This window comes from Diabrotica undecimpunctata, chromosome 2 (assembly GCF_040954645.1).
Source record: "Diabrotica undecimpunctata isolate CICGRU chromosome 2, icDiaUnde3, whole genome shotgun sequence".
NCBI classification, from domain to species: Eukaryota; Metazoa; Arthropoda; class Insecta; order Coleoptera; family Chrysomelidae; genus Diabrotica; species Diabrotica undecimpunctata.
In genome coordinates this window covers 154,760,281-154,788,132 of record NC_092804.1, presented here as the reverse complement: position 1 = coordinate 154,788,132, position 27,852 = coordinate 154,760,281, and the positions used below count along the sequence as shown (strand labels likewise).

At 34.0% G+C, this 27,852-nt stretch overlaps 1 protein-coding gene across 1 annotated transcript in view; it reads right to left on the bottom strand.

The window, feature by feature from the left end:
• LOC140435099 (tachykinin-like peptides receptor 86C) overlaps positions 1-27,852 on the bottom strand; it is a 951,389-nt gene that overhangs the window by 838,824 nt on the left and 84,713 nt on the right. The window contains exon 2 of the mRNA XM_072523804.1: positions 9,908-10,053. Coding sequence (XP_072379905.1) covers positions 9,908-9,934 — 27 coding nt within the window. The 5' untranslated portion in view covers positions 9,935-10,053. The remainder of the gene's footprint in view (positions 1-9,907; positions 10,054-27,852) is intronic.

Sequence of the window (27,852 nt, the reverse complement as noted above, 5' to 3'; positions counted from 1 at the left end):
CCATCAATGACCAAAACTTCGAAGCAGTCAAAGAGTTCATATATCTAGGGATATCGATTAACCACAATAATAACACATCTGAGGAAATAAAAAGGCGAATAACAAAATTCCAAAGAGGTATTATCATGGTCTATCAAAGTACTTAGCTAACAAACTTCTGTTTCAAAAAACTCGTATAAGGCTGTATAGAACACTAATAGTCCCCGTTCTCACATATGGATCAGAGGCATGGACGCTAACGAAAACAGATGAATTCGCTCTATCTATTTTTGAAAGAAAGCTGCTACGCAAGATATTCGGAGCGGTCTGTGAGAACGGAATATGGAGGCGTAGATATAACTTTGAACTGCGGAATATCTACAAGCATACGTTTGGTGGTAAAGATATTACCACTATAATTAAGCGAAACCGCCTGCAGTGTGCAGGACATGTAGCCCGGGCCCCTGAGTCAAACATGATAAAAATGATTCTCTAACAGCGCAACCCGTGGGAATGAGAAGACGGGGTAGACCAAAGCTGAGGTGGATGGACGGGGTAACACAAGATGCCGAGAAGATCGGAGTCGGCAACTGGAAAATGCAAGCGAGGGACAGAATAGAATGGCGTAGAAAGCTTGAGAAGGTCGAGGCCCTCTAAGGGCTGTAGCACCAAGATGATGATGATGATGATGATGATGATGTATCAATCAATATTTCTTTTTCTTTCCCTTTATAAGCAATTATTCTGCTTATTTATTGAAGGATTATTGCTTCTATGAAGGTTGTCACTCCATCTTTTGCGCGGTCGTCCGATACTTCTTTTGCCGATTGGTGACTTAACTCTTGCTATTTTGACGACACGGTTTTGTCTTCTCCATTCTGCTTATGTGGTTATTCTGTTAGTGATAATAATTTTTCTTTTACAGACGCGGGATCCAGGCAGGGATATAGAATATATTTAATTTTTATTTTTGTACATACGTTAGAATTAATAGATTTATTTCTATTTCAACCTGTGTTTTACTGAGTCTGTCGCCTCGAAAGAGCTACCCGTTACAAGTTTTGTAAATATTGGCTAGCTAATCTCTGGAAAATTGAAATCTCCAACAACAATAAAATTTTCACGGGATGATAATTTTAAGTTTGTCAAAAAGTATATTGTCCTAAGTAAGTACTGTATCCGGAGGTCGGTATATGCAAACTATATTAAATATAAAAGAGTTATTAGTAATAAATAAGTGGTTAATTTCTATACCGGGTACGTCTATTGTTTTATTACTGATGGAAAAATATTGGTAATTTCATTTGATAAATAGATACATACTTCTTCCCCTCACAAACACACATCCCCAGTTTTTGCTTACGAAGTAATTGTTTTTTGTTGCTGCTAGGTGGCATAATGTTCTTCCATTATTATGTTCTCGTCATAAATAGTTTCTTTATCTGCTACTTTTTTATTTTGGTTTTCCATACCTACTTTTGCATTAGCATTACCAACCGTTAGGACTATGTGGTTTGTACCATATATATCACTAATTAGATTTAATATGTATTTTATAACCACATTCTCTATTACTCTTTTGTAGATATTATGATTTTACGGTCTTTATTTTTCAACAATTCCAAGGCACACTAATTCCTACAAACTAGAATATATATAAAATGCAAATAAGTAGAACTCAGTAATGTCCTTTTATTATCAAAAACATTTATAGCATGAGTCCTCCATACTCTTTGTACTACATGCATAATACTTATTCTCGTATTTTTAAATTTATCCTAAATTCTTTTGTTATCCTGTTCTGTTTTTAGGTAAAATAGGTACGGATAGTTATTGAAAAGTCTCCCATCCCTTCCGCTAATAACTCTATTCAGCGAATGAAATTTTTTGACAACTGAATACTACAACTAATTTCATGGAAAACCCTTGTCAATGCAAATGAAAAGGGTTTAACAGTATTACTAACCTTTGTCCAAATTGAATAAAATTTGTGAATACCCATTGTTTGTGTGATGGTTTTATAATATCCTGCATTGTTTTGTTTAAAACAATGAATTGACCTTAGGATACTAATACTGTAAGTATTATGTTAAAGAATGTAAGAATAATGGATTTAGTTTTAGATATTTTTATATTTGCCATTTTTATTTCTTAGTAGAACACATAATATTTAAATTTTTGGAAATATGTAACCGTACCTAAGTAAAATATTTATTTTAATGCATATATTTGTCACTAAGTATCATGGTCAGCATGAAATTAGATTTACCGTAATTGCAATTATATTTAAATATAATACAGGAACCAATACCAATAAATGACCGTTTTCGAGTGTAATTATTCTCGTCACGACGGATTCCGTATAAAAAACACATTTTTTGACCACAAAGACCAACACAAATATACATTTAATAACACCCGTGGACAAAGATCTATGATAGATTATGTTATAACCAACAGAGATATACATCCATCAAAAATAATCGACGTAAGATGCCTCAACACAGCAGATGTAGCTAGCGATCATAGCATAGTATTATGGAAAATAAGAATCATCATGAAATACGTCACATTCAAGAGAGCGGCGCCAACACAAACAAAAATCAAAGTCGAAGGATTAAATACGGCATCCACGGAATACTTATACAGGAAAATAATATCAGTGAAGATCGCTGGGAATGAAATAAAAAACGATAACATCGAGGAAAGCTGGGAAAAACTCAAAAATAATATAATTAACACAGCAACAGAATCACTTGAATAGAGAGGAAAATAACGAACACTAACATATGAAAAAAGAAAACACCATGGTTTAGAGAGAAAGTTTAGAGAAGAGAAACCAAAATGTGAAGAAAAGAAGAAAGCCTGTTTACAATACAGAACACAACAAACACAACAGCCATACAACCACTATAAACGAACCAGAAATGAAACGAATACTTTAGTTAGACAAATAAAAAGGGAACACCGGCAGAGCTTCTTAAAACAAATGGAACACGACTTCTACGGATCACAAAAAGAAATATGTAGAATGATCAGAGGACAAAGAAAAGAGATAAATGAACTAATAAAAACGAAAAACATTCAGGAGGAAACATGGGTAGACCAATCCCTATTTGCCAAAGCTGACGATAATGAACCACCAACACCAGAGGTGACGACAGACGGAAAAATAAATATTGAGGAAAAAGAGGTAAAGGAAGCATTAAGAAAATAAGAAAAAAAGAAAATCACCAGGAGAGGACAGAATACCGAACGAACTTATAAAGTACGGAGGACCAGATCTGATCAAACCACTATTATAACCAACACAAAAAATAAAAGAACAAAACAAAATTCCTTAAGAATGAAGATCAAGAATCCTAATCTCTCTCTTAAAAAAGGGAGAAAAATCGGACCCCTGAAATTACAGAGGAATTAATTTATTAAACACGACTCTAAAATTAATAACCAAAGTAATAACAAATAAACTGAATGAAATTATAACACTAGTAGAAGAACAATAAGGTTTTAGGTCAGAAAAATCATGCATTGACGCTAAATTTATAATGAGGCAAGTGAAAGAGAAATAACTAGAATACAACAAATCGGTATTTATATGTTTCGTGGACCTTAAAAAGGCATTTAACTGGGTCAAATTAAAAGACGTTATCTACTTACTGTACGCAAGAGAGATACCTCTACGAATAATCAAAACGATCAAAAATATCTACCAAAACAACACAATAAAAGTAAAAGTAGAAGAAGAACTAACCGATTCTATTAAAGCTGGCAATGGGATAAGACAGGGAGATTCCCAGGGAGTCCTCTATTTTTCAATCTGATTATGGATGAAATAATAAAAAAAGTAAGAACTAAAAAAGGATACCAAATGGAAGAAATAAAACTTAAAATAATATGCTATGCAGACGACGCAATACTACTCTCTCAAAGTGAAGATGATTTATCCAAAAAAGACAAAATGCATAGTTACATCAGCAAATTTACTAAGATGTAAATTGAAGCTGGAAGGTCAGATAATAGAGCATGTAATGGAGTTTAACTATCTAGGCATCATATTATCTAGCTCGAATCTAAGCTCGAAACGAAAGTGGAAGATCAAGTAGATCATGGATGCACAGACCGCGGCCCGCGGGCCGCATGCGGAAAGCATCTGCAAGAAAAAAACATAAACGCTGAAGATCTTATGCAGTTTCACTGCATTATACACCAAGAAGCCCTCTGTTCTAAAAAAATTGAATTTCAAAATGTCATGAAAGTGGTAGTTTCGATTGTAAATTTCATAAAATCACGAGGACTCAATCACAGACAATTTAAACAATTCCTTGATGACATCGAAAGCGAATACGGAGATTTACTGTATTATACAGAAGTAAGGTGACTAAGTCGTGGATTGACACTGGAACGATTTCTAAATTTAATAGAAGAAATTGGAATATTTCTAGCGGAAAAGCAAAGGGATGTCCCGGAACTTAAAAATCCTGATTGGTTGTGTGATTTGGCTTTTTTAGTTGACATTACAAATCATTTGAATGTCTTGAACACACGGCTTCAAGGCAAAAATCAACTGATATCCCAGCTCTACGCTCATGTTTCATCCTTTCAATGCAAGCTGACACTTTTCAGATCACACTTGAATTCTGGAAATTACAATCATTTTCCGAATTATAAGAAAATGGCTGAAAAATTCAACAAAACTGCGATTAATTTCAGTTATGTAGAAAAGCTAGATATTTTGATTCAACCTTTTCAAGAAAGATTTTCGGAGTTTAAAAAAGTGAAAACTCTGTTGGACATATTCAGCAATCCTTTCACGATTTCAGTTGAAAATGCGCCAGAGTCAATGCAGTTAGAAATTATCGACATTCAAAACGACCTAGATTTACGCAACAAATTCAACGAAGGAGACTTGCAGAACTTTTACCGCTGCATTGATAAAAATATGTACGAAGAGTTGCGCATAAACTCTCTGAAATGTGCCAGCTTCTTTGGTTCTACCTATATATGTGAACAAACTTTTTCAATACTAAATAATAATAAAAGAAAAATCGAAACCGTCTTGCAAATGAAAGTTTGGAAGCAGTTTTACGTGTTGCTACAAGTAAATTTGAGCCAAATATAAAAAAGATTGTAAGCACTATGCAGTGCCACACTTAAAATTAATAAATTATTTTTCAATTTTAATAAATTTTTATTATCAATTCTTTATTGTCTTTAATTACCTATACTTCTGGCGGCCGGCCCGCCATCAGTTCATGATTTGCCCGAGTGGCCCCTAGTCTTAATAAGTCTGTGCATCCCTGAAGTAGATAGATCAAACAGAGCAGCAGGCTGCCTGAATGCAACAATATGTAGAAATGACATACGCGGCAAAAACAAGACCTGCCACAGAGAAGACAAAAAGGATGTTAAAAACAGCAGAGATGAAAACACTTAGAAAAACTGATGGTAAGACACTATGGGACAGAGCTAGAAGTACAGAAATACGACGTAGATGCAAGGTGGAGAACATCAAGAACTGAGTAAGAAATAGAAGAGTATAATGGAACGATCATGCAAGCCGAATGATAATAAATAGAGTAATAAAAACGGCAAGAGACGGTTCCCCAATAGAAAGACGATCAGTAGGAACTTACTGGAGGCACATTGAAAAACAGACAGAGTTATGTCTATATAAAAAGGAAAAGAAGAAGACGACGGATTTGTATGGAAATTTGGATTTAGGTTCCTCTTGCCCTTTGCTTCACTTTTGGACCTGCACCCAGGGTTGCTCCTACTTGAGGGGTGAAACCTATGACGAAGATGATAAGATGATGAGCCAATTCAACCATATATTCGTATCGGGATAAAACTTTTCCATTCGGGATACAAGAAGGGATAAAACTTTTCTATTCTCTTTTATTGTGTTTGTGGTGTAAATAACATACGAGTTAATACTTGCAATATTTATTATATTATAAAAGATACACAAAGGCCATCTCCTCGTTTTACGACCTGCAATCATATTCTACAGCTTAGAATCCGAATGATCAGATGTTATGTTTTTTCTGTCTTACTGTATGGCTGTGAAAGTTGGACAATGGACTCTGAAATCGAAAAAAAAAAACGCCTTTAAGATGTATATATACAGACGAATGTTGAGGATTCCATGGTTACAAAGAGTTACTAATGTTGAGGTACTTTCTGTTCATATCTGAATTTCTGAAGTTATACTGGAAGGAAAAGTACAGGGCAAAAGATCAGTAGAAAGACGCCAGAACTCGTGGCTGAAAGACCTGAGAAGATGGTTCGACCGCTCATCCGCAGAGATCTTTCGCGCAGCAGTTTCCAGAACTACAATTGCCATTTGGATCGCCAACCTTCGAAAGGAGACGGCGCAATGAGAAGAAGAATTCAAATTCAAAAATTCAAACACATCTGGTCAAATGTATCCACTTTACCTTTCGTTTCATTGTAATCAATTGTTATAGTGGGTTTACCGTTTATTTTGGAAACATCAGCACATTCGTGAAGTCCTTATTTTTAGTCGGCATATATGATACCAATGTCTTTCTTTTATCAAAGCAAAACATCTTTTAATAACTCCTCTGCTAAGCTAACTGATGTAAACCAGTTGTGCATTATAATATTTCTATTACTACCATGAACTAATTTTGTAAGTTCCTTTACAAAATATGTACCCAACGGCAAACCATTTGTATGGTTTTCTTGCCTAAATAAGGAATAGCATTAATCATATATTTCGAAGAGCTTACACACATCATAACAATTTTGAGACCATACGAATTAGATTTATGAGGTAAATATATGCAAAAAGGGCAACGTCCTCGAAATCCTACTAACTGTTCATCAATAGTCAGATAGGATAAACGTGTATATAATTATCTGCAGTTAGTAATAAAAATATCCCACATTTCGCGAATATGCGCAAAAGGATCATCTTGCTGTCTTTCTTTTCGTGTTTTCTTTTCATCAAACCTAAGACAGTTGAAACGCTGACCACTCATGCAGGCTTGATAAAATTTTCCTGATATAATATTATCAAACATATATTTCATGGATAGATGACTGTTTTTATTTGCTGCAGACATTATCAAAATTGACAATAAAGCTTTTAGCTTATTTTTACTTATATTAAAAATAATTCCACGACTGGCATATTTTTTAGATTGTCTTGTAATTTCAGTATTTGAGTGTAACAGAGTACGACATAATATATCATCTAAAAAAAATGTAAAAACTATTCTTTACCTTTTGTGTGTTTTTGTCATTTCCTTTAGGACTAGCTATAAAATGAGTAATATTTCTAGCTGCTGTTATTTTTGTCAATTAAGGTATTTTATTTAACCACTTATACCCGTTTTTACATTTTAGAGCCTCTCCCGGATTTACAATAAACTGAGAAATAGTGGCGTTCTGACTTAATGTTCTAGGTACTTCTTCTGTAAATTTTTGGCTTTTAAATATTGCTGTTATATCTGGATCCATTAAATTTACACATAAACTGGTTACACTGGATGGCTAAACAATTTCTGAATTATCACTATTTTTTAGAGTCATCTTCTTTATCTGAATCGTTCGATTCAAAATCCAAAGCATCTTCTTGTAACTCCCAGTCACTTACACTATCTTCACAAAGTTCTTGCTCACTATCTTCACCATTCATATTATTTCTATACCCTATATTTCATCGTTTATTTCATTTGAACTTAAAGGTTTTCTCGATGACAGTGCTATAATTAAATAAAATATTATTTACTATAAATATAAAAAATTATTAGATAATGACTTACCAAAAACGCCACTGCCGCGCGCCGTTCAAATAAACCGAGAGTGAAAAACTGACGTAGAAAGTGGACTTTCATAAAATTGACGACATGCCCTTAAAAAATCTGATACAGTCATAATTATAGTAGTAATGAAACACACCCACCACCTGTTAAATAAAGTCTAAAGAAACATATGCTATGGAGTGGATGAGCATTGGTTACGCGATTGCACCCAAACTGCGACAAAAACCGAGGAGCGTCGTCAAATTTACGTACATCTTTCTAGTGTTAACGAAAAAAAAAGTCATGAAATATTAACTACTTTTTTTTTATTTCCTCTAGTTTTTGGTATACTCTGAAAACATACTAATTTGGGAGACCGTGTACAGCTACAAGTTAATTATTACGACATCGAGGCTAGACTTAACAGTAGGGGACACTGGGGAGGGTTGAGCCCCTTTTTTTCAGCGAACTAAATTTCTGCCTTGCTTTAGTAATTGGATAAAGCTTTTTACATATTGACTATGGGTGTTAGTTTTTTAACGCAATAGTATGATTATTTTAAAAAGCTCTATCTCAAAGCTTCCTTTATGAAGGAAGGCTTAAGACAAGCAAAGGGAGGATTGAGCCAAGCATAGGAAGGGTTGAGACAAGAGTAGTAGGTAACGATAAAGTCATAAGTTAAAATCAAATTTATTAAAGAACTTAACTAGGTATTATTTAACCCTGCAATAACAATAATAAAAAAAATAGGAACATTTGAAAAATATGCCAAAATATTATGTATCTAATTAGAATAAATTTTCATATTTAGAAAAATCAACTAAAAAAGAAAGGCTCATATGTGATCTAGCTGTTCCTACAGTAAAGGAGAGGTTTGGTAACATAACAAGATCTTTCCTCGGTGCCCAACTTTCATCTGCAACATCGGGAAAAACAAATTTGTATTCCGGAGGTTTTTTTCTCATGCACAATAGGTCGTAATCGTTGCCATTAATATTTATGGCTTAAGTAACGTAATGTCAGAAAGTCTTTTTGGTAGAAAATCGTACAAGATTATAGTCATTCGTACAAACGTTTTAATTCATAACGCTTTCTTCAGCATTTTCTTGTTAAATATGTTCCTCGATATCAGTTAAGTCATCAGAACTCGAAAAATTGAAAGAATCGTTAGATTGTTCAGAGTCCTCCATGACTATCTCAATTTCATTTTGTTTAACTGACACTTGATTTTCATCTTCTAATGCCATTTTTTTTTCTCCGCCCTTTTCTCCTTTTTTTTTATTTTGCTTTTTATTGTTCTTACTTCTTAGCTCTTTCTTCAATTTTTTTTCTATTTGGTCTTTTTCGGGGGTGTCCGTTAAAATCCATGTTTTCCCACATTTCCTTCCAGCTTTCTTTTTACGTGGAAGAGCTTTCGGAAATTACCTTATAACCTCAGGGCTTACAAATGCATTTGGATTATTTTGGAAAGTATGAGGGGTAATACTTTTACATTTTGATAAAAAACTTACATTGTTTAGCATCAAAAACAACTTTTCACTCTAACTTTCCTAACAGACTTCGATTTGACATGGGATTTACATAACGATAAATAAGCAATGAGTAAGCATCCACTAAACGGAAAAATAAATTTATTTAGGTATTCTATGGCTCAAACCTCCCACTGACTCAACCCTCTCCAGTCTCCCCTATATAATTGTTTAATTTACTTTTTAATATACAGCAAATCATTAGAATAGTCCATAAAATTGTAAATAATGTCGGTATATTTTTCTTTTAAACAATTTATACAACATATCGCTTTGACTTGCCTAGTGCTTTGTGTGTTTTATGAACCAATGTCATAATGGGTCCCTAGACAAAAGAGAGTTCCCGTATTACCCTAATTTTCATTTAAATACAATCTTATTTTGAAGGACTTAAGGTTCGTTATATTGATGGTTACTGTCTACTGCTTTATTCATTTTCTATTTAGCTGTATGCCGAAATTTCTATGCCATTAAAAAAATAAGTTAGAAAGGCAAATAAAACTCACAATAATATCTAAATTAAGGATAATTTACGATTTGTATCATTATTATTTCTATAAAATAATGTTGCGATTTTGATACACGCAAATATTTAAGACTAATAAAACATTGGAATAATATTCTTACCTTTCCTTTTAGATAATTTGAGTCCATCTTTAGCAGTAGTGATCTTTATTAAATACTAATATCCCACTTCATTGAAATATTTAAGTTCATTGTTGTTGTCTTGTATATTTTTTTACGAAACACTAACTAACACCAATTTATTGTCTCTAAAACAAAAAAGTAAAAGTTAAAAAGTTAAACAAAACTAAAAATAAATTAGCAAGTTTATACACGCTGTCAAGATATCGAAAAAAAAATTATTATGTAACAATAAAACACTGAAAACTTTGTTTTCAAAACTTCCACAAAATTTAATTTAAATTCTTATCACTACAGCTGTTTCGGCTGATTGCCTTTCTCAAGTGATCTGTTTTTGGCATGGGTTTACATTTTATAGTCTCTAATGAAATAGGTTGAGGAGGAGAGAACTGTTTGTCTTAAGCTGGTCATTCAGAATTATATCTGTGTTTTTTAATTTGTTGATTTCCATAGATTTCAACAAAGATAGCTTAATGCCTTTATTTTGAATGTGGAGAATTTTAAATGACGAATTTGCCATGCAGAACACTGGTTTGCCGACGGAACTTTCAAAACCGTACCTCACCTTTTTTATCAACTATATACAATCCATGGATTAGAGAAGGATTCTGAGACTGCTGTTACTACCTAACAAGACAGAAGAAACTTATGTTCGGCTACTTTTAAAATTAAAAGAACTTTTGCCTGAAGCTTCCCCTGCAACCATATTAACAGATTTTGAAAGCAGTATGATAAGTGCCATAAGACAAGAATATCTCGACTCAAGACATCGTATGTGCTTTTTCCATTTCACTCAATGTCTCTTTAGAAGAATCCAATAAGATGGTTCAGAAAGAAGATGAAACTGATTCAGATTTTGCTTTAAAGCTCCGATTATTGGCGGCCTTAGCATTCGTTTTTCTGCAGACGTAGTGGAGGCATTTGAAATGATTTGCGAGTAAGATGTGTTGCCAGCAGAAGCCCAGTCAATAATTGGTTATTTTGAAGATTTCTAGATCGGGCGTCTACAAAGAGATAGACAACGTCGTTTGCCCTTATTTTCACCTGATCTGTGGAATTGTTATGACGGGGTACAAGAAAGTTTATTAAAAACAAACAGTTCCGTAGAAGAATGGCATCGAGGAGTTCGATGGCAAACATTTTGAGATTTATTATAATCTATTTCTAATGAGTGTAGAGTAATAAAATCTCATGAAGTATTCAAAAGCGCTACAGGGTAATCCGTCAATAATCCGTCAATAAATTCCGTCCGCATTGCAAAATTCTGTCGTTTCATAAAGAGCAGGTAGGTATCACCCTGTTTTAAGGGATTAGTCCATTGTTATCGACAGATAAACACTGAGCCAGAGGCGCGCTAGTGGGTTAATTGACAAAAGAATATGCATTCTTAAAAATCATATTAAAGGAAATAAAAATGTAATACAGCAGAACAGTGTTATTAAAAAAATATAAAATGTAACAATAAAATATATACGAACCGAAATCGGGAAATACTCACAAACACACACGAATGAACTTTACATATTGAAACACTTGTGGGGAGTTTAAATCAATTTATTCACAAAAACTACAAAAACTTTACTGGATACGTTATTACAATTCTACATCACTATAGTCTTCATCCGAAGAACTGTCATCATCCCCTGGTGTTATAATTATAGGGTCAACCACCTGATCGACCAAGTTGTCCAGTTCCCACATTTTATCTTCCTCTTTTAAAACATGCTGGATTGCTTTTTGCCAGTTTTCTGATGTGATTTCTATATTGGCTTGATCAAACAATACCTTGACATTGAATTTTCTGCTACATCTTCTACGGCATATTTTATGAAGCGAGATTTATGTTGTTTTACTACGGCTAGTAGTTCCTTCTTTATTGAATTCGTCTCAAACTGAATACCTTTATTTGACAGCCAGTTAATAATTTCTTGCTTTCTCCAAGCTGAAGTTGGTACCTTCTCTATGCGCCTTGAATGGTAGCTTGCATTATCCATAACCACGACCGAATCAGCTGGAAGAAATTTTAACATTTCCCCGAAGTAGTCTTCGAAGACATCCGAATTCATGTCCTCATGATAATCTCCCGTCCGACACGACTCAAAGCTTAACAAACCTTCTTTTAAAAATCCTTCTTCGCTTCCAATGTGAGCAATTATAAGCCTCTTCCCTTTTCCCGAAGGCACTTTAATACCCGTCGAAAGGCCTTCTATGAAAGCTTGGCGAGCACTTGTTACATTTTTATCTTGCCACATTTTTTGGACTATATAACCTTCGTTTATCCACGTCTCATCAAGATAAAAAATTTTCTTGTGCTCTCTGCGGTACTGTTTTATAGTTCTCAAATATTTTCGTCTCCAGCAAATGATTTCATCACTTTCCAGTAATAGTGCCTTTCGATTGTGCTTTTCCCAGGAAAAATTCATACTTTTTAAAGTTTTCCATAAAAGTTTTCTGGATATCAAAGGAATATCGTTATCTTGGCTTATCTCCATTAGTATTTTGTCAAGGGTGGGTATTTCCTTTTTAAAATAAAACGAATGAACTTTTCTTCGAATGTCACGTTTGGTGTCTTCACCTAAGATTTTTATTGGTCTTCCTGATTTTCTCTTGCATGGACTTAACTGTCCTGATATCTTTCTTTCTCGCAATAATTTAAAAATCGTGGACTGTCCAATTCCAGTCATTCGGGCACATCGCTCAACACTTTCTTGCACAGACAAACTAGGGTGATCGTGTTTTATGCAATCATATACATTTAAAATTATAACTTTTTCACTAACAGATAGCGGAGAATTTTTTACACCTCTTTTCTTTGGAGTAAATGTCGCCATTTTATAACTTTTTCACTATTTCTATATCACAATATTACTGTACGTTTAATTGGTGTAGTAACAATTACTAACTCGAATGTCGAATGATAATAATAAAATAAAAGAGGGATTATAATGAAAGTGTAAGTAAAACCTCATTACGCGTTATTAGTCTTCATGTTGATTTATTTTAGTTCTTAGTAATATTAGGAGGTGCGTCATACCCTTATCAGTTTCTTCTAATGCTTTTATTCGTTCAGTAAGGAAGTGAATTTGTTTTTATAAATAAAAATGTAATTAGCTTTAATGACCATATAATGGAATACGAGTTTGAAGAATAAGTTAATCGAAAAATTAAATAAAATTGGTTATCACAAAATATCCAAAATATGATATTTTGAGGTACATCAATTTTTGACGACGAAGTTGACATCCGTCCATTTGCCTACGCTCATGACGACACCGAAATTCAGGCAAATTTTATGACACTTCATGATTTATTACTCTACACTCATTTGAAACCAATTATAAAGACATTTAGCTGGAGCAGAGCTTACATGAACCAAATTGACCGGTATAAAGGAGGCTTGAAAGACCCTCCTACACGTAAAAAATACAGAGATTGTGCAGAGCGAATTGAAAGTTATTTTTATATTATTATTATTTCATTAGTGATCGCAGTAGTGATCACTAATGTTTGTATTTTAAGAACGATTTCCTAAGTGAAAATTAAAACGTCAATAAACTTATTTTAACCTTTAATTGTGGCTTATTCCGATTTAAATAGTAATTACCTATAAAAAAATACAAAACCACTTTATATTTATTTATATGTTTACATTTATTACGACTTTTTCTGTCTCTATAACACCAAGACAAGTTTTTCATACAATTTCCAAATACTGTTAACAACGAAAAAAATATTTGCATTTGTGTAAAAATAATATCATGTTAAAAACTAAGTTAGGAATTACATGTAATTAGCATTTCTAACAGGATTTTTCCGCATGATTAACGTAAACGATATTTCATGAATTTGATAATTGTGCTAAAATTGTGTAGATTTATTATAATGAAAGATACTAAGAGTTTCCCATTTCACAAAAACGGAATGTCAACTTATTCAATATGTACGACTATTGAAAACTACGTTTCGTTACAAATGAACTACATAATATTTTTATCTGTTGCGAAGGTTGCCGTTTGATATCTTCTAAAGTTACCCCTTTTTTGTTTAATCAAAATATTTTAATATTATTTTATAACTTTTTCCTAATATCATGGATCTACACTTTTTATTTTCCACGATGGCAGACATTATGGAAATCACAAGTCAGTTTGCTAATACACACAAGAAACAAACAATTACATAGGTACATGTACAATCGTTACTGACAAGTAGTTACGCTACTGACAGTAAGCCAGAATAAGGTTTAAAGTGTAAGTGGGCGTGTCCACTTGTAAGTAAACGGAATCCGGTTTGTGCGCACTGCGCAGGTTCTTCAGATTTTGCGTTCACTGTAGTTCATATCGAGATATTAGCTCCATATCATGCAACTGATCCACCCTGTTGGCTTCAATAGTTTCTTGACAAAAGAGATAAATAACTGAAATATAGAATGTTCTAGACGTTATCGAAAAATCTCTGAATATTGCGTAAGATAACAGTTTAAGTAGAGTAGTGGTAATTAGCTTTTTGAATAGTTATGTCATTCAGTTTAAGTTGTTAACAAGTATTGTAATATTGTTAGCTGCTTTCAGTAAAAGTGATGTTAAGGAAGTGTAATATTATTCTGTTCTTGAAGATATTTTTTGCAGTTATTCCACATTTATTAACCCTTTAAGGCGCAGAACTCATTTGTTCTTTTTAAGACAAATATTTTTTAATATTATGAAATCAAATAGAATGTAATAAGTTACCTGATAGAAAAAAACCAAAATTATTTTCAATTTTTTCTTTTATGGGGTGGTAAATATTGCTACCAGATATCATTTGGGTATTTGCCATCACCTGTAAATCACTGGTAAATATTGCTACCACTACATCTATTACACACTAAAACAAAAGTTGTAGAAGAGAAAAATATTTATTTTAAATTTGATGACATTCATTTTTGATGATATATGGAAAAACATTCTTTACATAATGCTACATCACATTTTTGGCAAATTATATTGGTCCTCTTCTGTTTCTTACTTGAGCTGCAGTTAGCACATCTACGGTAAGTGCCTTTCATTGGTAGATGACAACCAACATTAACAAGATTTGCCCTTTTTGCCTTGCCAACTTGACCAGGATTCGGTCCAGACCGCTTTCTGCATGTGAACAAGCCGATAAGTTGGTCAGCTAACTGGCTTCTATATTGGAGCTGTGTGATAGTTGCCTCGCGAGGATGATTTTGCTGATGAACATGCTTGTACAGAATATAGCTGTCTAATATTGATGCATCAAGGAAGTAATCTTCTTCTTCTTCAAGTGCCATCTTCGTTCCGAAGGTTGGCGATCATCAGGGCTATACGTATTTTCGAAACTGCTGACCGAAACAATTCGTTGCTGCTACAGCTATACCATTCCCGTAGATTCTTTAGCCAGGAGTTTCGTCTTCTTCCTATGGACCTTTTTCCTGCTATTTTCCCTTGCATAATTATTCGAAGCAGTTCATATCTTTCGCCTCTTGTAATGTGTCCCAAGTATTGCAGTTTTCGTTTTTTGATCGTAAATATGATCGTAAGGAAGTAATAAAAAACTTTAATCCACCATTTTCTTGATTTCCATTGGATTAAATAGGTGGACATCATTTGATCAAAGTGATCAACTTCTCCCATATACATATTGTAATCAGCAATAGCTCTTAGACAAGCTACTACTTCACGTGTTCCATCCTTTGTTGTTCTGAGAACAGTGGTTTTTTCTTTCTAATTGTGCATATTGCTAACAACGGTGACACATTTTGTCCCACGGTCTTTCCATTAGTATACGGAAATGTTCTCACTAGCTACAGAATCAGACTCACTCATTTTAATTTTTTTGTCATCAGCTAAATGTTGCTTTGGGAAGTATTTTCTAGTTGTTCGGAGTGTGCCACAAGCAAACAGATTTTTTTTCTAACAGAGTACTGAAAATTGGCAGTGTGGAAAAAAATTGTCAAAATAAATACAATATCCACGATTTTGAAACTGCTGACTTAATTCTAATACAACTCGTTCGCCAAGCGTCTCTTGAACAACTTTGTTAGTTTTGCCTTGATAGATCTCGAAGTCGATGAGATAACCAGATTTTGCACAGGCAATTGCCCATATTTTTATTCCTCTCTTCACTGGCTTCATTGGCATATACTGCTTCAAACTAGTTCTGCCTTTGAACGGGATCGTACTTTCGTCGATTGACAAATTTTGTGATGGTGTGTAAGCCTCAGAAAATTTTGTTTTGAAATACGTTATGAGAGGTCGAATTTTATATAATTTATCAAACATAGGGTCTCCTTTGTGGGGCATTTCTGAATTATTGTTGATATGTAACAGCCTCAACACTTTTAAGAACCTTTTCACAGTAAAAACATCTGCGACTCTGTACAAAAAAGTTTCTGTCAGTTGACCAGTAGATATTTTATCGTAGGTAACGTATGAAAGCCCATAATTATCAGGATTTGCATAATTATTTGATTCCTCCACAATTTTTTTACATATTTCATCATTGAAAAGAGCACTGAAGAAATCTAAGGGGGTGGCACATTCTGAAAAGTCAATGTTAAGTTTTGAATTCTCGCTAAAATAAAATAGATCATAGTCTAATATTGGATCTATCTTTTTGGATCACTTGTATTCCGAGTTTTTGGAAAATGAAACATCCACATGGTCGTTGTTACTATTTACTCCTGGCTCTGTGTGACTATCAGATAAATATATAACTGTTTTTATCTTCTTAGTAGACATCTCTTCCGGAGGATAATCTGGATCCAAAACTGAATCGTCAGAATTATCATCATCGCTATCTGGAAAATCCAAAGTTGAATAAGGTTGTTGATACTCCTCAGGATTGTTTGATGTTGAAGCAATATTTGAAATTAAACTGGAAGAAATATTTATGTTTGAATTGGATCGAGTGCTGCACTTAGCTGAAGATGGTACAAATGAAATATTGTCTTCTGCATCAGAATCACCTCCATAGTCCGACATGTAATAATTATCATCATCGCTATCATTCAGATCTTTATTTAGAAGCTCTTCCAGTTGTCTTGCAGTAAGAGCTGGTTGCCATCGGCTTTTCGTATTTTCGCTCACTGAAAAAAAAAACGTTTATCTCAGTATTCACCCAGAACATCTTTTTGCAAAAACTTACAAAAGAAAACTAATTTTCATATGAAAGACTAGCAGGTACACTAACATTCTCACAACATGCAATTCCTCAATTTATTTTTTTATTCATGGAAAATAATTGTCAAGTTTGTAAAAAAATTTGGTTATGTTTGTTGGCAATGTTAAATGGTTTGTAATAACTTCTAAAAATTAATAATACTTACTATTTATTATGCCAAAACGTTCTTCACACTATATTTTACACTAACACACTTGTTATTATCCAATATTTTAAAGAATAAACTAATGAAAAACGAGAATAAATTACTATGATATTAACACCGGTAAAGTACCCTGCACAAATGATCACTGGTAGCTATGTTTACCGCCCAACGACCTTCACGTCGGTGTAGGCTTACGCTAGTCGGGTTTTGTTTAATTCCACCAAAAATCCTTTAAAACAGTATTGTTTGTGCTTACGGTCTAATACTCATTGCTTATAAGTTTGAAAAATATCTTCCAGCAACACTGGTAAATATAGCTACCACTGATCTAAATAGGTATTTTATACTTTGTCTTTTTTAGTTTTGTTTTAGAATTGACTTAAATTTCTTCTGTGTATTTTTATCAAACAATGCAGTGCATATTTTTTAATATTCGGTACACAAACGTGAGCATAGTTTATCTTTTTTTCTATAAATCAAATCTTCGCTGACAATTCACCAAGCATATAAGCTTATCACTAACGAAACCAATCAATTTCTATATTAAAATTAAAATACATTTCAAAATTTGTTACCCAGATGGAATTTGTTCATTTAAGCTCGCCACGAGATTTTAAAATACGTTAAAGTAATAAATCGTGTATTTAATGAAAGACCAGCCGGTTCGTAAGGGTTTAGACTACGTAAATGAAGAATAAGTTGCTCCATATATTAAGCCCAAATTGAGAACAAATGAGAAATTCTTTTAAAAGGAATATTTTAACTGTGTAATGTATGTCTAAATTTTAAAATGTTTTTTTTGTTAGGCCTTAAAAGGTTTTTGAATTATATCCAGTATATTAGCGGATTTTGTTATATTTGGATATTCATATAAGCAAAAGAAAAATAAATATCTTTCTGTTGAAATTTTGAGATGAATCAATGTTTTAAGCAGTACATAAAATCGTATTAGATATTTGTTCTAAACAATACTATATCATCTTTACATCTTTTTGTCCACTGCTGCTCATAAATCTTCGTCGTAATTTTCCAACCAACATATTATTTTATGTGCATTTTTTGTTCTCCCGAATCATCAAGCTTAAAATTAAAAATACGGCTTATACACAATATGTGTATAAATATGTAAGTAAAATGAGACATATTGGTAATACGTTGTTTATTTCGTTCTCTTTTTGTATTCATCAACAAGCAAATGCACAAGTTTAAAATTAGAAATCAAAAAAGAACAATTTCAAGAGAGAATTTCAAGAACAAGAGAATGACTTGAAGATTAGGTACTTTAATGGGGTACCCAAAATCTTCTTCTTCTTCAGCCTTAAGTAATCCAACTTTGGACATGGGCCTCCCCCAAATCAATCCAGTGATTTCTCTTTTGCGCCACTTGCTTCTAGTTGTGTCCTCCGATCTTCTTAATGTCATCAGCATATCTCATTTGTGGTCTTCCTCTGCTTCTCTTTCCTAACCATGGTCTCCATTGTTGTATTTCGTTATTCCATCTTTTATCCTTTAGTCGGGCATTGTGTCCTGCGAAGCTCCGTTTTAATTTGGCAGTATGTTCTCCTGCGTTTTACTTTGGTTTTGCTTCTAATCCTAAAAACCCTGATAGAAAAAACTAACGAATATAACCGTCCTTTGGCATTGATATTTGTAGACTTTAAAAAGGCGTTTGATACAGTGGAACTACCGTCCACCTTAAGAGCACTACAAGATTGCAGGGTCGACCACAGATATTGTAATATAGTTAAAAATATATATGAAAATGCCATGCCACAACAACCATAAGGCTACATTCAGCAACTAATAAAATAAAGATAGAAAGGGGAGTCAGTCAAGGTGATACCATGTCACCAAAGCTGTTCATTACCGTTCTTGAGTATGCATTTAAAAGACTAACATGGCAACATAAAGGAATATCCATCGATTGAGAAAGATTAAACCATCTACGTTTTGCGGACGATATCGTGCTTCTGCTAGATAATCTGGGAGAGATCAAAGACATGCTCCAAGAACTGAATGACATACTACAAGAAACTGGGCTGGAGATAAATTTCGAGAAAACCAAAATGATGGCCAATATGGTTCCCAGCGAAGAGATACAGATCAATAACAGCAAGGTAGAATTAATCGATAAATACACATACTTGGGTCATGAAATTAGAATAACCAGAGACAACCAAAAGTGCGAGCTAAATAGACGAATCACGTTGGGATGAGCGGCATATGGAAGGATGAGAGACATTTTTAAAACAATTACCCCAATTCACCTGAAAAGGAAGGCATTTAACCAATGCATCTTACCAGTCTTGAACGAACTGGCGTAGACGATATTATACTGCGAATCAATAAACAAAAGTGGAGGTGGGCTGGACATGTTGCTAGAATGGAAGACGGAAGATAGACGAAGAGATTATTGGAGTGGAGAGCAAGAGCCGACAAGCGAAGTCGAGGCAGACCACCCACCCGATTAACCGACGACCTAAGGAGAATAGAAACAAACTGGATTGCAGCAGCTAAAGATAGAGAGAACTGGAGAACTGAAGAGACGTTTGGAGTAGGCCTATATCCAACAATGGATGTGAAAATGGGGCTGGATGATGATGATGATGAAAGGAATAGTACAAACTGTGCAGGACACAATGGCACTGTTTGCTGTATTTAACCTGATATAACAAGAGTTATTTGGGTGGTAATAAATTAGTGAAAACCTAGCAGACACCGTGGTATTTCAAAAATCTTTTTTTAATTCTGCTGGCTCGAATATTAAACTAGACGAATCGCTTTAATTAGGGGTGAGTTTAAGGATGAAAATAAATTAGTAAAAAATGGCTAAAAAAATCTACCATAGACAAACAGGCCTTTTTAATTTCTGCTAGCTTGAACTTAAAATCAACATAATTGCTCTCATTTTGGGTGATTTAGTGGTGAAAAACTATGGCGTAGGTTCAATTGAATTCCGCGCTTATGAGTCCCTGCTAGCTTAAGGGTCCTTAAGTGAAGGATTGCTTATACCGACAAATATTGTATACTATCAGTCAACTCTTGAAACAAATAATCTTTAAATGAATTCCAGGCGCGTTCTCAAAAATTTATTGTTAAATTCCGCAAAGTTTAAATATTTATTAGGGAATATGCCACAATTTAAATTTAAACATATATATTTAAAAATAAAAAGTTTATATTTTAAAAATAAAAATAGTAATTGCAGTAAGATGCCACAAGAAAATAGCTTTGGAACATTGTTGTTTTGATTTAAATAAACTACAAATTATTTTTAATAAATGCTTAATTGAAGGCCAAACGATTCCAGACGATTGGAATTTGGCCCACATTAGCCCCATTTATAAAAAGGGAGACAGAAAAGAATGCGGAAATTATAGAGGCATTAGCGTAACTAGCTCGCTGGGAAGGTTATATGGTCGTATATTGAAAAGAAGAATAGAAGAGGAGTATAAAGAAATTGAAGAACAAAGCGGCTTCAGAGCAGGAAGATCGTGCGTGGACAACACATTTACCCTTCAACAAGTAATTGAAAAACGAACAGCTCGAAACCTCCCTACGCATCTGGTATTTATAGATCTGGAGAAGGCTTATGATATAGTTCCTTTAAAACTCTTATTTAGTGTCTTGACGAAAACGGACCTTAGTAAAACATATCTAAAAGCAATACTGAACATCTATAAATGTCCTCAAAGCACTGTAAAAACAGGAAATACTTTCTCAAGGGTATTTACAGTAATGAAAGGCTTGAGACAAGGATGTTGTCTTTCCCCTACCCTATTCAAAATATATATCCAAGAAGCACTGCACCAGTGGAGACAAAAATGTGCGGGAATGGGGTTGAAGCTTAACAACCATTATCTGACAACGCTGTTCTTTGCAGATGATCAAGTACTAATTGCAAGCTGTGAAGAAGATGCAGATTATATGCTTAGAAAGCTCAAAGATGAATACGAAAAATGGGGGATGAGTATGAATATGTCTAAAACAGAATATATGCGAATAGGCAATGAAGACGAAGACCCGGATTTGGAAATTAGACAAATGAAAAGGTGCTACGAATACAAATATTTGGGAAGTATTATCTGCAGTAAAGGAACAACGGAACGAGATATAGACTATAGAGTGCAACAAGGCAGGAAGAGTGTTCAAATTCTGAATTCGATACTTTGGTCCAACAAAGCTACTATGAGAACTAAAATGACTATCTACAAAGTAATTGTAGAGCCCATTCTTACATATGGAGCAGAATGTTGGCAAATGACAGTAAAAGGAAAGAAAAAAGTTGACACGGTTGAAATGGACTACCTAAGAAGAGCTTGCCGTATATCAAGAGTAGAACGTATACCTAATTCTGAAATTAGAAGAAAAACAGATAGAGTACATACAACTTCTGAAAGAATAGAAACTAGACAGTTAATATGGTATGGACACGTACAGAGGATGGACGACAACAGATGGCCAAAAAGAGCTATGGAATACAATCCAAGTAATAGAAGGAAACGAGGAAGACCAGCCAAGTCTTGGATACAAGGTGTTATGGAAACCATGAAAGATAGAGCAATTGATGAAGACACCTGGAGAGATAGAAAAAGATGGCGATCGAAATGCGGGAAGCGGCAGAAGCTGTAGGATCCCCGCTTATATATATATATATATATATATATATAAACTACAAATATCCATCATATTCGTTAGTTTTAAAATGTCTTTTAAAACAAATAAAATGAGTAAAGTTATACAGATTATAAATAGTTGAATGGAAAGCAATAAAAGAATCGGCGGGGGTAATATTATACATAGGTAGAAAACACTCCATTAACTAGAGATGTACTGACGACACGTTAATTATTTTGTCAACTATGAAAGAGAGAACTCAAAAGTGAATTCGGCATTCAAATGAGAGAACTCATAACGGCAAAGCTAATAAACCTCAGTGCTAGATATGGCTTAAGCTTTAATTCCAACTTCTTTTGAAATGAAAATTCTTTAGACTGAATATTTTTACATTTAATTAAGTAACTAATACTTATATCCACAATAAAAAAGAATTTAATTCTTATGCTTAAAATTGGGTTAATGTATTATTTTTAATAAATATTTATATACGTATTATTGGCTAAGACCAATAGGTACACAATATTTATTTAAATTTTATTTATTTGCTCCTTAAATTATGTTTGTTTGCTTTCTTCTTATAAATGTGCCTATCTTCTAGAGATGTTGGCTACCACATTGACCCATCTTATTTTATTCACAGCAGCTCGAAACAATTCCGTTGACGTTACACCAGTACAGTTCCTTAGATAAGCCAGCCAGGATATACGCCTACGTCCAGGTCATCTCTTACCCTCAACCTTGCCTTGTAGAATCAACTGTAAAAGTCGTTATTTATTATAACGAATGATGTGGCCGAAGTAAGCCAATTTTCTGTTCTTTACATTGTTGATATTCTTTGTCTTTTCTTAGCCTCTAGAGAATAGTTATATTACTTATGTGATGTATATAATGAGAGCCTCAACATACGTCGGTAGTACCACATTTCAAATGCCTCTAATCGTTTTATGGCATCTTCTGTAAGGATTCAGCTTTCTAATTCATAGAGAAGGGCACTAAAGACGTAATATCTAAGAATTCTTATGCGTATTCTTCCTCTTAGGGTGCCTGTCCGTTCCGAACGTTGGCGATCATCTTGGCTATGATGATATTGTTGGTTGCTGTACGAAATAGCTGTGTTGAGGTCTTTCTATACCATGCTCTCAGGTTAGCAAGCCAGGGGATTTGTCTTCGTCCTGGGGCCCTTTTTCCTTTAATTTTACCTTACAAAATGCATTGAAGTAGCTCTTATCTGCCTTGATTTCTTATTATATTCCTTAAGTACTGCAGCTTACGGCTCTTCACGATGTTGACCAAATCCGCAGTTGTGATGCTTAAAGATATGTTGCAGAGAATCTTCCTAAGGCTTTTAAAAGAGCTTCTGGCTTTTTCAATACGAGTTTTTCAATATAAATTGCAGCCCCAATAGCATATTTTTTCCACTATTTCTAACGGTGTATCGCCTATTGTAATTTGGGCGTTTATGTCGGTGTTCTTACTAATGATCATTATTTTTGTCTTGTTGCAATTAAGTTTTAGGCCGTATTTGTTACGTATTTCTACAACGTTATTCATCATCTTTAAGAACGCCTGTGCACTATCTGCCAGCAACACTGTATCGCCTGCATATCTAATTTTGTTTATAAGTTGGCCATTTATATCAATCCCATCTTTTGTTTCGTCCAAGGCCTCTCTAAAGATGCTTTCAGAGTATATATTAAATGCCGGTGACAATATGCAACCCTGTCTAACTCCTGTTTCGACTGTGAAGATCTCGGACAGTTCATTTTCTAATCGCATTGTTGCTTTTTGTTAGAGATATAAGTTTGAGATCAGTCTTATATCCTTACCATCGAGTCCTGATGTTTTTAGTATATCGATTAATTTTCCATGTGGGAGTTTATTAAATGCCTTCTCGAAATCAATGAAACATGCATACACATCGCAGTTGACATCCCTGGCTCTCTGTATTAGTAATTGCAAACTAAAAAGTGCTTTATTCGTTCCGAGTCCTGCTCTGAATCCAAATTAAACTTCACTCAGGTGTTCCTCTAATTTGGTGTATATGCGCGAGTAAATGATAGTAAGAAGTACTTTAAGTACATGGCTCATCAAACTAATTAATCTATGTTCTTCATAATTTCTAGCGTTGGCTTTTTTAGGAAGTGGAATGAATATTATTAGTAGCCAGTCTTTTGGTAAATAACCAGTCTCGTAGATGTTGTTGAATAGCTTCGTAAGAGCTGTGATTTGGTGTGCGTCTAATAGATTAAAAATTTCACTACGCACCTCATCAGGTCCTGGCGATTTCGCATCTTTAATCCGCTTAATTACCATAGGTAATTCTTGCTTTGTTATTTCTGGGCCGTAGGAATTGTTAATTTCAATCGGACTTCGTGCTGCATCTTCGAATAATTCTTGCATATATTCTGTTAATCTTTGTAATTTATCTTCAATGGTAGTCAAAATATGTCCTTTAATGTCTACAACTGTGCCTGTATTGCATTATTTTCTAGTGTTCTGTGCCTCTTAAATTTTTTTTGTTCATATGGAAAACGTCATGTTTGCGTTGTAGTGTTTCAATTTCCGTACATCTCTCCGTCAGCCATGCTTCTTTTGCTCCTTTTATCATGTTTTTTAATGTTCGTTCTTTTGTTTACTTAATGCTTTGACTTCTGTAGTTATCCAAGGTGGTTGTGGGTTTTTGAAGCTTTTAAGAAAATATTTAACTAATGTTTCAAATGCAATTTTGTTTAAAGCAGTTATGATGTTCTATTTCCATATCATTAGTTCACGAATTTTATTTGCTAATAATTCTTTATATAATGTTCTTCATCTTATTCTTTGGGGTTTTTTCCATTATAAGTTTTAAAGTATGTTTTCCATCTTGTAGCAGGTCTTCCTCTCCGTCTTCTTCCGGGCGGGTCCCAGTCCAATATTCTTTTCGTCCACCTGTGCTCTGGTATTATTTGTACATGCCCGTACCACTGCCAGGCCCTGTTGTTCAACTTTTTTGTAATTAAGCATTCTAGATTTATTCTGTTCCATGTTTTCTCTGTTCTTATTGTATGTCATACTTCCGCTCCATATGGGATAATATTCATCACTATGCTCTGAAAGATCTTTCTTTGTTTTCTTTTTTCCTTCCTCTTTTGTGACTCGGTCAGTCCACGCGATCTTAAGCATTCTTCGATATAGCCACATCTCAAATGCTTCCAGTTTTCTGCACATATCTTCGTTCAAGGTTTACGATTCAACACCATAAAAAAGGACAGAGAAGAGGTAGTATCGTAGAGAAGACGTAGCTGTTTATTATAGGTATATACATATAATAGAAATGGACTGACTGTTGCAATACATGCCCGTTCCCCCAGTGCAACAGAGAAAAAAGCTGCTTCTTCATCTCTTCCTAATGGTTCAGCTCCAATTAAATTAGTTTGAACAAATAAGAGATACTCCTTTACAAAAAATTAACAAAAGAAAACCTTATATATTAGTTTAATTATTTGTTTCGTTTCATCAAAAAGTCCCTGATATTCGTTCATCAAAACACTCTAGCTAAACTATTTCTTTGGTCTGCTTACATAGAATCTAGATAAAATCTCCTAATAATCCTTGCTATCTTCTTTGGCTGCCACAAATTTCCTTGTCTATGATTTTTCCGATGAATAATAACTTCTTCGTACTCACAGCAAATACTGAAAAATCTTTTACTGCATCCCAGTATCCAAAATTCCCAATCAACATTCATAGATCCGAACTGCTGCCACTTTTTTTAAACTTTTACTCACAAACAAAAATTTACGTTTATACCGTTCGCAACTACTAGCACTAAATTACTTTTCAGGATTCGATGTTATTTCTGCTAAGGCCAACAACAAATTACCATCCTTTCGTCTTTTAAAATCCATCAAATATCCAAATTTTCCCTTCTACAAACTTTTCTTCAACAAATGATCTAACAATGGGCCTCAATAACTAGCTTCCTACAAGAGTTTTTAAAAACGACACGAGGCACAATAAAACAATACGAAACTGTTAATCGCTTATATTTTGTTTATTCAAACCGTTGAGAAACAGGTAGGTTGTTGTCCCCATGATTTTTGCCAACAAACGAAATTGTTTATTTTACATAGATTAAATCTAATACTACCTAATATTCTAACTGTAACCATTCACCATAAATAGTCTATCATAAGTCCATATCACTATTAACACACTCAAAAAACCATGTGTGAATATAATCTATTTCTTTATTTTCATTTACATTTGGAAATAACATTTTTTTATATATTAGGATTATTCTCCATTTTCTGTGTCTTTTTAATTTTTCTACATTTTCGGATCATAATACAATATATATGTAAAGAGTGATTCATTTAGAGGTACTTTTTTTGGTGGGGATTTTATTGGAGATCGTGCATGAATACTGTCAAACTGACATTTCGCTTGTGTTCAGTATTGTTTGACATTTCATGATGGAAAGACTTAGCCCGACACAGCGTCTAGAAATTATTTGTAGTATTTTGAAGTTGTATTTTGAAAATGGGAGTTCTGTGAGGAATGTGTTTTGTGCGCATAGAGCAATTTATGGTCCACATAATCGGCCTACCGAACGTACAATTCGCTTTACGATTAGTAAGTTTGAAACCCAGTTTTCAATATTGGATAACACGCGACGAAATAGACCACATTCAGCACGTACTGAAAAAAATATAGCGGCGGTAACGGATAGTGTACTCGAAAATAATGAAGAATCGATTCGTTGCCGTTCTCAACAGCTTGGCTTGTCATATTATGCACAACTTGGCGTATTTTACGTAAGGATCTTGATTTAAAAGCATACAAAATTTAATTAGTGCACGAGCTGAAGCCGGCCGACCTTCCGAGTCGTCACCGTTTCACTCGATGGGCTCTTGATATGCTTTCAGAAGATCCACTGTTTTCGAGAAAAATCTTGTTTTTAGATGAGGCCCATTTTTGGCTTAATGGGTACGTTAATAAACAAAATGCCCGTATTTGGGGTGATAAACAAGCCAAAGAGGTTCAAGAGTTGCCATTACACCCTGAAAAAACAACTGTTTGTTGTGGTTTATGGGCTGGTGGAATCGTTGGTCCATATTTCTTTAAAACCGAGGGCGGCCAGAATGTTACTGTGAACGGAGACCGTTATCGTGCCAAGATAACGGATTATTTGGTACCTAAAATTGAAGCTCTTAGTCTCGGCGACATTTGGTTCCAACAAGATGGAGCCACTTGCCATACAGCTTGTGAAAGCATGGTTTTGCTGCGAGAATGATTCGGTGAACAAATTATTTCACGCTTTCGACCAGTGAATTGGCCGCCTAGATCCTGTGATCTCACCTCTAGACTCTTTCTTTTGAGGCTACTTAAAGTCCAAAGTCTATATGAATAAACCAGATGCAATTGAGGCATTGGAGGCCAATATTACTCGAGTGATTGGTGAAATACCAATCGAAATGCTGGAACGAGTCATCGAGAATTGGAGCTTTAGAATGAACCAACTTAACCGTAGTCATGGCCAACATTTAAAAGAAATTATCTTTAAGAAGTAATAATTGTAAAGAATGGTTCTTTTGTATGATAATAAATATTTTCAAATAAAATTTATTTTTTTCATTGTTTTTTCTTGTTGAAAAAAGTACCTCTAAATGAATCACCTTTTAAATACAAATTTGTTAGTAATTAAATAACTATAATGTTTTATAATATGTAATTAAGAAATAGGAATGTCCTCCAAAGTATAATTTAAGCTTGGAAAGCGATTATTGCAAATGGGAACGCTTGATTTTATGTTCCGAGAATGCGTGCTTTGCCTTAAAATGCGGAATGGCTGGATTGTTTACTTCCTTTCGAAATTAAACCTTCAACTTTGATAAAATTACGGCTATGATTCTTGCTCAACCTTTGGCTCAAAATACGTGAAAGACAATAACGTAAACTCTAATTATATTTTACAAACATTTTTAATGTAGGTTAC